The sequence below is a fragment of the Oreochromis niloticus genome, linkage group LG6, assembly GCF_001858045.2.
Source record: "Oreochromis niloticus isolate F11D_XX linkage group LG6, O_niloticus_UMD_NMBU, whole genome shotgun sequence".
Taxonomy (NCBI): domain Eukaryota; kingdom Metazoa; phylum Chordata; class Actinopteri; order Cichliformes; family Cichlidae; genus Oreochromis; species Oreochromis niloticus.
This window is the reverse complement of record NC_031971.2, coordinates 17967980-17981374: the sequence shown is the minus strand read 5'-3', so window position 1 is coordinate 17981374 and position 13395 is coordinate 17967980. Positions and strand designations below refer to the sequence as shown.

General features: G+C 38.8%; 1 protein-coding gene across 4 annotated transcripts; it reads right to left on the bottom strand.

Moving 5' to 3' along the window:
• Window positions 1-341: 341 nt before the first annotated feature.
• On the bottom strand, window positions 342-13358 carry LOC100693984 (caspase-6). 4 transcript variants are annotated; one of them, XM_019359974.2, is made up of 8 exons: window positions 13250-13303; window positions 13049-13153; window positions 10958-11000; window positions 10701-10844; window positions 10271-10347; window positions 2225-2400; window positions 1994-2135; window positions 342-1615 (listed from the first exon to the last, which is right to left on the bottom strand). In XM_019359974.2, exons 1-8 carry the CDS (start codon window positions 13278-13280, stop codon window positions 1380-1382), a joined length of 954 nt encoding a protein of 317 aa, XP_019215519.1. In that variant the 5' UTR covers window positions 13281-13303; the 3' UTR covers window positions 342-1379. The 4 variants fall into 4 exon arrangements, with proteins under 4 accessions (XP_019215519.1, XP_013131214.1, XP_019215518.1 ...); XM_013275760.3 differs by lacking the exons at window positions 10271-10347; window positions 10701-10844; window positions 10958-11000; window positions 13049-13153; window positions 13250-13303 and adding exons at window positions 2572-2648; window positions 3276-3419; window positions 3516-3558; window positions 5152-5196; window positions 5474-5592; XM_019359973.2 differs by lacking the exons at window positions 342-1615; window positions 1994-2135; window positions 2225-2400 and adding exons at window positions 7831-9010; window positions 9185-9332; window positions 9927-10102 and having other exon boundaries at window positions 13250-13358.
• Window positions 13359-13395: the final 37 nt, after the last annotated feature.

Sequence of the window (13395 nt, the reverse complement as noted above, 5' to 3'; positions counted from 1 at the left end):
TTGTTTAAACGATGACAGTAGTTTTGATGTTGCCTGTTTTGGCAAATTTGTTGCCTTTTACACACCCCCGCCCCCAGAAAAAAACCCAAAACATCTCGGCTAGTTTTGGCCCTGCGACAGACTGGCGACCTGTCCAGGGTGTACCCCGCCTCTCGCCCTATGACAGCTGGGATAGGCTCCAGCGCCCCCCGCGACCCTGGAAAGGATAAGCGGAAGCGAATGGATGGATGGATGGATGGATCTCGGCTAGTTTTCCTCTGGCCTGTAGTGCCTTTTCTTCATTTCCAGCTCCAGGCATGTCGGCCTTCTCTTTTATATAATAGAATTAAATGTCAGTTGTCTCATTATGCTTAAAGGACTAAAACAACAAATCACATTTAAGAACTGTTTTCTTTGTATGGAACTAAATCTGATCATCAAAAGAAACGTGTGGCTAGCTGTCAGTGAAGCTCAGCCGGAGTGAGGCCATTAACTTGAACATCCTGGCATTCCCACATGAACTCTTTTTAATACTCAGGTAATAATTCCTGAAAGGGGACATTTTACAAATATACTTCTGGGTCCTTATGTCTTACGAGATAAGTGCCATTTAGTTGTGTTAAATTCAAGCAGAGTGGTCGTTTCAACAGCTGATATCACCAAACTCTGTAATTAATTCATTACTAAAGCAATCAAGATGGATAGTCAGCACTACAGGCCTGAGGTAAATACAGCTGATTTTCAATTGAATGTTCTCTATAAACTCATTAGGTCTTGCTATATTTTGTGTCATAAGCAGCTTAGTCAGACTGGCAACCTGTCCTGGGTGTACTCTGCCTCTCGACCTATGGCAGCTGGCCCTGACAACCCTGAATTGGATAAGCAGGAGAGGATGGATGGATGGATATTCAACTTAGTCAGAAGACAGCCACAGTTGTGCTCACTAAGTAAAACAGCATCTCTATTTCCAACAACATTTCAAATATCAGTTACTGTAAGGGTTGTTGGGTTGGATTCCATTATAATGCCAACTATTTGTTTGCATTCACAGATAACTGGGAAAGTCTGACCAAGACTAAACAGTTCATTTGTTTTTTTTAATCTTCTAGAAGCCACGTTTTCACTGTTTAGTTATTTAAATTTTGCCATAAGAACAACACTAATTCTTTGCCAAAGAAACATGTTTTACATATGCCCCCCATTGAGCTTAACAGGCGCAGAATGAAGCCACAAACTGCATTAGATGGTCACTTTGCATGTGTTCATAATCAGATGGTGATGCAGAAAATTATATACATTTAGTCTTAATCTGGTGCCAAGTGTAAATTCCTGTTCAGAAGCCCTATCTAGTTAAAAAAAACACATAAACCCGCTTATTGAAAGACTGAGGTGTGACAGTGTTACTTTTTTGGTCGGAAGTAAAGTTTCTTGGTGAGCATTGAAGCAAAACAAGGTACTTGCTTCTTCCCGATAGCGTGTGGGTCACGAGCTCTCAGAACACTCCTCATGGACACTTTTCTATTGACCAGCGTGAGTAACTCTGTGAATTCCAGGGTATCACCAAGCTTTTGGAGCAATTCACACAGATCTTGGATATACCAGGAGCCATTGATAGTCTCCCGGTGTGAGTAATAACCTAAAAAATATTGAAAAGAAAAGTTAATATGGAAGTTGAAGGGAAAGCAAACAGAATGAAATGTTAAATGCTTTACACCAGAATTTATAGTGGCTCAATCGTATTGTTTTATTAAGAAAAAGAAATCTATTTTGGCACTGGTCCACTGTAATCGTGTGTCACTGGTAGCCAAGTGGAGACGTTTTAGCTTTATATTATTATTAATAATATTAAACAGAAGAAACTATTAGATATATTTGAGGATACTATTATTCTAACATCACATACCTACCATATGATTAAAAAAAAAACCACACACACACACTGTTTAGTGTCTTTTATATTTCCTCTCAGCCCAAATAAAAAGCAAAAGGTTGAGTCAAATCCCGAAAAACTCACCTTCAGCCACAGAATAGCACATGATGAAATCAGCCCCAGCAGGGAGCGTGTGTATGGCACTGGCATCCACAAACACCTCTACTTTGCTATCCACTGCATCAGCAGGGGTGACTGGATCATCATGCTTTTCTCCTCGACATGCCTGGAGATGGATGGATGGAGCATTAGACTAAGGTAATGCAGCAAGTTAACATGCTCTAATAGACTTGACTGATTTCGGCTAGTGTGTACCTGTATTACGAAGATCTTTGGCTTTCCAACAAGGTCCGGGCACTTGTCTCCCTTGAACATGGACGTGATCTCCTGGATACTGATTTTTCCATCGTAGCAATAAACGTGGTTATCCTCTCCGTGGCTCAGGAAGGCGAGGAAAAAGCAATCAGCATCTGAGTGATCTGCCTCCGCAGCTGGTGGGACAACAAGTACTTGTTAAACTTGCAGCTGTATGTTGGATTTGACACAGATATCTTTGCAGGAGAGCAAGGAGTTATGGGAGAAATCAAACTACAGTGATGATTTTTATGTCCATCTTGGATGCATGCTAGTCATTTGAGAGTTACAAGTGATTATGTGGGTACCTTTGTGGATTTCTTCTAGGACATCCTCCAGCTTGTAGTTATCATAACACCTCACTTCAAAGTTTAGATCCTTCAGTCTGAACAGAAAGTGAAAATGAGTCGATTAGTTTAACAGATCAAGGACCAAAAATAATTTTATTGTTCTTTATTAGCAATATAAATTCTTTAGACAAGGGTCGGCTCAGATCAGGATTGATTGGACCTTTTTCAAAGTCCTATAAATTTCAGTGCCTCAATATTTCTGCTTCTGCAGGCACTCTACGGCATCAGCTATTACCACCACAGCAGAGACGGTCATAAGATTCTTTTTAAAATCCACAACCATCTCTTCAGTTGTTGATGCAGTGGGAACAACTTGGACCACTGTGAAATCAACCTCTAAAGGGCAATGATCACACTCTGTAGTGGGGATTGTGATCAAGATCACTATTCAGCAGAGAAACAATCACAGAGTTCCCTGTGAACTTAAAAATATAGTGCATATATAGTGCATGACATATTGTCTTTGGCACTCGCTGGTGCACAGCAGTGAAAGAACTCAGCCTCAGGGCGATCCAACAGAGAAAAGAATAACATTTAATAACCATTAAAAACCATTTGAAATTCTTACACGATATTACTACAGAACAGATCTAAACCTGCCATGAAAGCGCAGGCTAATGCAACTTTCTCCTTTTCTTAAGCAGATAGCTAGGAAGTTGTACCTTTTCTCCAAATTGTAACGATCAGCATTGGTTCCATTTCTGTCATTCAGGCCCAGGCGCCAGAAGAAGCGCTCCTGATTAAAGATGAGTGCAAGACCTCGTCGTTTGTTGCCCATCTTGTACTCCTCTGCAGGATCCAGGTAGCTGATTTTGGAGTGAAAATTGGGGACATGAATACAGAGCAATAATCTAAGTGAGAATTTCCAGTAATAGCCACAAAACGTCGAAATAAGAATTTACCTTCTGATGAAGGAGTCGGTCTCTGTTTGGTTTTCCGTGCATACTATTGAAAAGCACATGCATAAATAACCAGTGCAATAACTACAAAATAATAATGCTGTGGCAAGTCTTGCTTTATGCTTATCCAAGTTTTGCAACATGCCAGTGTTAATGATAAACATGATATTGGAAAGAAAGTAGTAACACATGTATGACAATATCCTAGATTGTACTGTGCCAGTAACTACCTGCTTAATGCGCCAGTAAGAGTGTTAGACTAAACCGAGCACAGACGACAACTGTGATATTTTAAAATCTCAGTACTGCATCAATAATGCACTTGACAATATCATAGATGTGTAATTGTTCTTTTTCTTCAGGCTGTCCTCACTAACTCCACACGCAAACGTCTTAAAATAATTAAGATAAATTTGACCATTAACATATATCTAGTATCCTGTCAATACAGGAAATTAGGTTTCTCAATATTGTTATTGAGAAACCTTTTGTCTAGTGAAAATCAAATATTTCGACACATATTAGTCAATTCAATTTATATTTATATTTATAAATACTTATAAATATATTTATATATTTATAAGTATTATAAATATATAAATATATATGCCTTAATGTGCTTTATACTGTGAAGACCCAACGGTATTCAGGAGAAAGCGTCAACAATCAAATGATCTTTTATGAGGAAGCACTTTCGAGTGGTGGGAAGGAAGAACTCCCTTGTAACAGGAAGAAACCTCCAGCAGAACCAGGCACAGGGAGGAGCCACCGTGTGCCTTGCATGGTTGGAGGATGAGGGAAAAGGAAAAAGAGAACACAGCAGAGGACTTATCCATAGCAGGATTTAGCTTTTCAGACTTTTTTTTGTTTAGGAGTACAGCTACAAGTGCTGCTAGTGTGGGGGTCAAGCAGCCATTGTTCCATCCGCTCAGAGACCTGACAGCTGTCAATGGCTGAGTGACAGGTGGAGAAAGATAGCAAAGGCTGCTAAAAGAACAAAGCCCAAGAGGAACATCTCTATTCTCCACCCTACAGATACATAGGGCGGAGTATTTGTGCAAATGAGGTAGAATGGGTGTATTTGATATTAAAATAAAAAGGTTATTTGAGGTGACTGTTGTTGGTTCTATATAAATAAACCTTTGTTAAAGTGTATCCATGAGGGCGATTTGCTCATTTTTATTTCTATAGCCTGGCCCTGAGGCAATCTTACCATCACTTTAGATGTTTTGCTTTTGTTATTAGTTACTCACATATATAAATAAACTCACAGCTGAATACAAAACAAGCAAGCAACAAAAACTCTGTAAGTGCACCTGGAAGTCCAACACTGATAATTAGGAGAAAAAATGTTGGGTATAAAGCTGCCATAAAGCAGCTTCCTGACCTGGACTGAGGGGTACAGCTATGAAAGCGATAGTAAAAATCTTTGAGCTGATGATTAATCACACGCTGTTTTACATGCTCTGTTTGATTCACCAGCAACAAAACATTACTTTTATTACATTGTTTGTACAACTTTACAGTTTTTAGTGTTTCACTTTTTGCTTTTGGTATGAGCAAGTATTTTGTCGTTCATGTCTTAAAAAAAAAAAAAGCTTTTAGAATTTTTATGTACTTCACGGTAAGAAATACTCACCTTGCCTGCTTTCACCTGTTGGTGTGCTGTCTGTAGCAACACTTCCTAGGAAAGTCAGAGAAGGAGGAGCAGTGAAGTCCCGACTTCATTGTTATTACATTAAAACAAAATCTGATAGACGTTGTACTAACGTGGTGACTGACTTAAAGAAACGCTTATAGTAAATGTGCGACAGCATTTATAATAGAGCATACCAAAAGGTTTAAAATACATTGAGCTCAGCGTAGATCGAAACTTAGTAGCGTTGCACTTATTGTTCGGCTTTCAAATTAACAGGTCACCTGTCTGTTTCTAATATTTTTTAAAAATGCAAATTTATTACCTCCGCATTCGTCTTTTTGCTTGTCAGACATGTTCACGGTTCGTCTTTTTTTCGAACTGACGCCGTCAGAAGAAAACATCACCGTCGTAAAACCCACCCTAAAAAGAGTTCAGGGTGTGGTTCCGCCCACCGTAATCTCATTGGCTCCGATTTTCACCTATTGGCTCTCGCGTCTGTCATTCAAAGATTTAAAGACTAGTATTTCCGTGTTTAAAACATTGTAATAGAACAAGTTCAGGCAACTACCAAATCACGAACAAGAGCATGAGAAGAAAGTAAAAGATTAAGTGGGCTAAAAGCCTAATCCAGATTTATGTTACGAGACTCATCTCACACATGATTAAAAACATAAAGCCTACACTTCATTGTTCTTGAGACATTTAAAGGTCCACATATTTATAAACCAATGACAGGTAACAAATCAAAAAGACGCTTATGCAAGTCACATTAGTGCCAGCTTTACCATCAGTGGAAGGGCAGGGGGGATTTACAAGCACTGCCAACTCATCATATGTTCCCGTTTTTCTCATGGTATAAGGAACTGGATACTGACCGCCTTATTTTACAGTTCACTGTTTTGTAATAATGTCCTGTTTGGCAGTTTTAGGAGATATGGGGAGTTATATTATTTGTCATATAGCATCAATCAGTAAACATCTCCTCCTTCATTATCAGTTACATAAGATAGTCACCATTTGATTATTACTGGAAGCATTATGTATATGTGTGAATGTCTGCCTGGCTGTAGACAAAATACAATTACAGATTTCCTTGATGCCAATCGCATTACTGATTCAATTTATGATTCACATTCTTTATCAAGTCTCACTTTTATGTGTAAAAGTTTAGGTTTAGTGCAAACACGAAGAAAGTAAATAGTAGAGACTGAGTAATCACCGGGTTTCTATTCACTGCTTTCAGGATTGCATGTTATTAGTCTCACCTGACCAGCTTTTGGAAAAGTGGAGAGCACAGAGGTTCACTTATTTTTTCCACTCTCAGTCGTTAATTGATACTCAGTGTGCTCAATGAAAACATGAAAACTCTTCCATATTTGTAATTCAGCTAAACATTAAATCAAAAGTTTAAATAACTTTTTTGGAAACTTGTTTCAATATTAAAATCTTAATCTAATAACAGACAGAATGAGATGATGTTGTAATTATCAGGCAGCAGAATCGCTGCCAGTTTAAGGATTTAATGTCATCCATTTAACATAGACTACAGTATGATACAGAACAGGGTCAAGATTAGGATTTCTTTCAGTGGCCATAAACCTATTCTGCTAAACGAAGACCTGAAATATTTTAAATGAAGCTCTGTTTCCCTCTGTTGGAAACGGTATGCATAACAACACATAATTACTTTCATGTCGATACACAAACACACATTAAAATTTCCAACATTATCTTTAGACTACAGCAAAGTTTTATATCTTTATTCGTACAGTAATAATATGAAGATTGCATCATTTACTTTGATGTAAGTTTCAGTAACACCTTTAATATTACTAATTACAATTAATTAGAACATTAATTGAAAAAAAATATAAACTCAGCTCGAACAATGGGGAAACAAGGAAGAGGAACAATGGGCAAATTACTACAGTATGACAAGTACAGGCATTACTAATGGCATGAAATGAATGTTTCCCCAAGTCTGTTTGAATCGGTTGTATTTTGATTAAATTTGCTTTCAAACTGTTTCTGGACAAATAAAGGATGCGCACACACTTTCTGTCACAAAAACAATGGAGACTTTTATTTAAAACAAAATTAACGATGGCAAAGCCATAACTAAAATCTCATTGGTTCACAAAAGTATGACCACAAGTGTTTTTGATTAGAGTACAACTTTTTAAAAAACACAGCCTCTTACTTTTCATGCTAGTGTGATCACTGAGATGCAAATACACATTAGTACATGTACCATAAATTGCTGACAGAACATGAATTCAAATCCTCAAGTAGTAAGCTTGAGGAAACACTCCGATCATGTAGTGCCTGGATAGCTTGTTAGTGTTACTGGCACCCTGAGGCTTAGAGTGAGATAAGTAAGAATGAAACTGCTGAGTATAAAAATCCAGATTTTGTCATTTTTTTCCCTTCCTTCCTGATTGCTAAGCTATCACGTCATCTGCCTCTCATGATAAGTTGGAAAACAACTGGCTGGTGAGATCAAGCAAACCAGACTCCCTGACTTTCCAGTGAAAACTTGTCCGTGCGAGGCAGCTGAGTATGTGTTTTGAACCTGATATCAAATAAGGCCACGTGAATGCATTTCTGTGCAGTAAGGCATCATTCTGTGCTGCTAGAGTAATTTCAGTAATTTTACAAAGTAGCCAGCGAAGACTGTGGTCCATAATGATTCTGTAGTTTTAATGTAATTCAACACAATGGCTTTACAGTATTTAAAAAAAATGACAGAAGTTTTAATGTTGCCTATTTTGACAAACTTGTTTCCTTCTTACAAAACAAACAGCTTCATTAAGAAAGTTAAAGGAACAGTTCACCCCAAAATCAAATGTATGTCATATTCCTCTAGTGGCATTTATCTCCATTGTTTTGGTGCTAGTTGATCAGTTTCTGAGACACCATTTGTAGAAATGTGTGCCTCCTCTTTGATATAATGGAACTAAATGCCAGTTTGTCCTGTGATGCCTAAAGGATTAAAATGAAGAATTACATTTAGAAACTATTTTATTTCTATGGAATTAACTCAAACAACTAAGAGAAACATGCGGTTAGTTTCACTACATCTCAGCTGGCTGGGACACCTTTAACTTGAACATCCCATCATGCTGCCACAGGTTGATACATTCTTGCTTCTACAAACAGTTAAAGAGAAAACAGTTCCTATATGAATTTCCGGAAAAAGACATTGCTTCTGGGTTTTACATTTCATTTAGTTCTGTTAAATTCAAGTAGAGAAACATTTCAACAGCTGATATCACCAAACTGTGTAACTAACTACAGCAATCAAGTGGGGTAAAAAGCACCCCAGGCCTGAATTACATACAACTGTATATGAGGTGAACTTTCCCTTTAAAATCAGTACTTTAAGTGGCAGCTTAGTTACTCAGGAGACAGCTATAGTTGTAACCATTAAGTAAAATAGCATAGATGTACCTCTATAATACATATGTCTAGAGGTTGTTCCTGTGATTTTATCAGATGTGTGTCACTAGAAATATCGAGGCTCCTAATTAGTGTTATAAAAGATCATTTGTTTTCTGTAGTCAGAAGTCGGTTTTACTTAAAAAATATAAATCAGCTCATTTAAAGACTGAGGTGAGACATTGTTACTGTTTTGGTCGGAAGTAAAGTTTCTTAGTGAGCATTGAAGCAAAACAAGGCATTTGCTTTTTCCCAACAAGCTGTGGGTCACAGGATTTTGGAACGTTCTTCATTGACACTTTTCTGTTGACTAGCGTGAGTAACTCCGTGAATTCAAGGGAGTTGCCATATTTTCGGAGCATCTGACACAGAGCCTGGATGTACCAGGAGCCTTTCTTAGTCTCCCGGAAGGAGTAGTAACCTAACAAAGGACAAAAACAGCAAAACATGGCAGGTTTTCTAGTGTGGTTATGAAATATTAAATACTTTACACAGGATTCATAAAGGGTCACTCATATGATTAAAAGAAATCTATCCAGGAGTTGTTTCACTTCTCCTCTAAGCTAAAGGTTCAGTCAAAACCCAGAAGACTCACCTTCAGCCACGGCAGAGCATATTATAAAATCAGCCCCGGCGGGGAGGGTGCGTATGGCACTGGCATCTGCAAACACCTCCACTTTGCCATCCACCGCATCAGCAGGTGTCACTGTAACTCCTTCATCAAACAGTTTTCCACGACATGCCTGGAGATGAGAGATGGACACTGGCATTAACTGGGTGCTGGACTTGCTAATAAACACAAGACAGACTGACAGATTTCACTTCCTCCTTCACTTCCTCCCCCATTATCCTCAACACTGGCTCCCCTCAGGGATGTGTTTTGAGCCCCCTGCTGTACTCTCTACTCCCTTATAACTGCTCAGCCACATTCCCAAGCACCCACGTTGTCAAGTTTGTGGTGGAACTAATTTCCAGCAACTATGAGACAAAGTACAGGTTGCAGGAAGAACATCTGGAGGATTGGTGCAAAGCAATCAACCTCTCCATTAATGTTAAGAAAATGAAAGTGGCACTCATGAACTTTTAAAAAAGCCGCTGAGAGCTCTCTTGCCCCTTATGGTCATCTCCAGCTTCAGGTACCTGGACATCAACAACAGCCTCACCTGAACACCAACTTCAGCACGCTAATAAAGAAGCCCCTCTTGTAACTACTGATGCTCTCCACAGTCCATTCCTCATTACTTAGTTTGGTTCTCATGCAACATCATTTATTGAGATGACAATAAACAGCAGGTTAAAATAATCTGATGGACTTGACTGGGTTTTGTATATTGCACCTGTATAATAAAGATCTTTGGCTTTCCGACAAGGCCCGGGCACTTGTCTCCTTTGAACATGGACATCATGTCCTGGATACTGATTTTTCCATCGTAGCAATAAACGTGGTTATCCTCTCCGTGGCTCAGGAAGGCGAGCAAAAAGCAGTCAGCATCTGAGTGATCTTCCTCTGCAGCTGGTGGGACGACAAATGCTTGTTAAACTTGGAGCTAATTGTTGAATTTGACATAGATATGTTTGCAGGAGAGCAAAGAGTTATGGGAGAAATCAAACTACATTGATGATTTTTCATGTACATCTTGGATGCATTCCATTTGAGAGTTACAAGTGATTATGTGGGTACCTTTGGCGATTTCATCTAGGACATCCTCCTGCTTGTAGTTATCATAACACCTCACTTCAAAGTTTAGATCCTTCAGGCTGAACAAAAAGTGAAAATGAGTTGATTAGTTTAACAGATCATCCATCAGTCTATTTAGAATCACCTCTTCACTACAGGATCAACATTATTCTCTACAGTGGGAATTTGTGAAAAATATAGCACATCAAATATTGGTTTTGGCACTAACTGGAGCACAAAGGTGAAATCAGCCCCAAGGGGATCCAGGAGAGAAAATAACATTTCATTATCAGGAAAAATCTGTGGAAATTCTCACACAGTTTTACCACAGAAGGGAGCTACAGCTGCTAAACAAGTGCTGGCTTGTTCTTTAGCACAAAGCTGTGTCAAATACAGGGTTTCCCTTTCTTCAGCAGATAGCTGGAAATTGTACCTTTTCTTCAAGTTGTAACGATCAACACTGGTTCCAACTCTGTCATTCAAGCCCAGGCGCCAGAAAAACCTCTCCTGATTAAAAATGAGAGCAAGACCTCGTCGTTTGTTGCACATCTTGTACTCCTCTGCAGGATCCAAGGAGCTGATTTTAGAGAAAAAATAGTAATGAATGCAGGCAGTATTCTGAGTGTGTGGTACCAGAATAAAGTGATAATTTCCAGCTAATAGCCAGAAAAGGTGGAAGTAAGAATTTACCTTCTGATGAAGGAGGTGTTCTCTGTTTGTTTCTCTTTGCATACTATTGAAAAACAAATTCATAAGTAACCAGCGCAATAATTACAAAATAGTAATACAGAGCCAAGTCCTGTTTTACATCTTATCTAAATATTGATGATTATGATTACCAATGATAACCATTGTATTGAAAAGAACATAGGACGGTATGGACATATTTGTGTTTCACTAACCACACACACACAAACACACACGCACACATATTAAAATAATTACGTTTGTTGTGACAGTTCTCATCACAGCAATAACAAAAAATGCCAAAAATGCACAGAAAAATTCTACTTCTGTCGTCAAATATGGTCATGCAGTTATTGTTCCATCCATTCAGAGTCCTGACAGCTGTTAACAGCTGGGTGATGGATGGTGTCGTGGTCCTGGGTCATGCGACCCAGTGTTTTGAGTTTTAGTTTATTTGGATGTTTATTGTTTGTTTAGGTTCATTAAGTTATTCCAGCTCATTTGTAATTATATTACCCTTGTGTTTAGTCTCTCTTGCCCTTCATGTGTGTTATGTCGGTGTGTCTTATGTTGTCAAGTTCTTGTAGTTATTTCTGCCATCTTCCCCTGTACTCAGTCTCCCTGGTTCTGTGTCTACGTTTCATGTCTATGCAGTTATGTTAAGTTCATGCCATGTTTCATTTCCATGTCTATGTCTGTGTGTTTCCTGTTTTATTTTGGAAGAGTCTGGTGTTCTTTGTTCATTGTAGTTAGTGTTACTCTCCCCTGTATTGTCATTATGTTCCATTCTAGTCAGCTGTGTTCTCATGTGTCTCCACTTCCCCTGATCGCCTCATGTGTGTATTTAGTCCCCAGTCTTGCTGTGCTCAGTGTCGCGTCGTCTGTGTTCCCAGCCTCCATGTTCTTGCAGCCAGTCTGTACAATCATCGCCATGGTTTTCTGAGTCTCCTTAGTTTATCTGTTTCCCAGTTTAGTTTAGGTTCTGTTAGTCACGCTGTTTCTGCTTTGTTGTGAGACCTGTCATCAGCCACAATAAAGGCTCGCTTTCAGTTAAGTTTACTCCAGCCTACTCTTGTGTGTTCGCACCTGGGTCCACCACACACACCACCGCACGGTCTGTCCCCTCAGATCGTGACAGATGGTGAAAGATGGCAAAGGCTGCTAAAAGAACAGAGGCAGAGAGGGACAGCTTTACTCTACAGATATACTGTATAGGGTAGACTTAGGGCGGCATGGCTGTATTTGACAGAAAGAATTTCATTTAGTTCAGTTTTTGTTTCTGTTTCCAAAGTTCCTGGCATGGCTGAGCAGCCGGTGTGTTTAAGGAAACGAACCCAAATGCAGACACTGAAGGAGACAGAACTGAGCTGTAAAAAAGCGAGCCTTTTATTGTGGCTGATGACACAAATACACAGAAAAACAAAAGGTGAACAAAAACTAAAATCTAAACTGGGGAAACTAAACTGTGGTTACTATGATTAAACTATGATAACTATGACTACTGACAGGACCATGATCCTGAACAGGAACATACAAATCACTATGATGAAAAATCAACACAGGCTTGACAACAGACATGAAATACAAGTCATACTGACACAGAGGACAAGAACAGACTCACACAAGGGGACATAGATGAAAACTTAAACTAGAATAACATTCAACTAAATCCTAACAGATAATACTAACACAAGACTTAACATATTTTCAACATGCTGGGTCACAGGCCCAACCCCTGACAGCACATTATCATGGTCATAGGCTCTACTTTGAACTGTGGGTTTCATATTTACTCCACACTCATACATATTTTAGTACAAAATGACAGGATGGTGGACAGAATACTGTGGACATCAACACTTGTTGAGATCCACCTTAAAAATCCAGCACAGGTAATTAGATCAATGTCACCCTATTTAATTTGAATTCAATGCTTATTTTGCCATAATAAAATAATACTTTTTTACATTTTTAAACTTTGCACTGTTTCACTTTTGCTTTGGTATGAACAAGTATTCTCTCTTCCATATTTCAAAATAATTCAGTTCAATTCAGTAATTTCGGTTTATATAAATCACAGTCTGAAATACTCACCTGCCTTATTCTCAGTTTCTACTGTCTGTAGCCTGCTGTCTGTAGCAACACTTCCTGGGGAGGTCATAGAGAACCTGACACCTGTTGTAGTAACATAGTGACTGGCTTAAGGAAATTAAAAATTTATATTAAAGGTGTGACAGCACTTACACGGGTCAGGTGTCTTTTTTTAAAATAAAGACAAAAATTTTAATTTGTTACCTCCACATTCGTCTTCTGCCCTGTTAGACATGTCCGCAGGTCACCTTGCCTTCGACTGACGCAGAGAGAAAAACACATTTATCTGGTCAAATCATCCTAAAGAGGTATTTTGTAGCCCTGCCCCCAGCTGTCTTGTTGAATCTGAA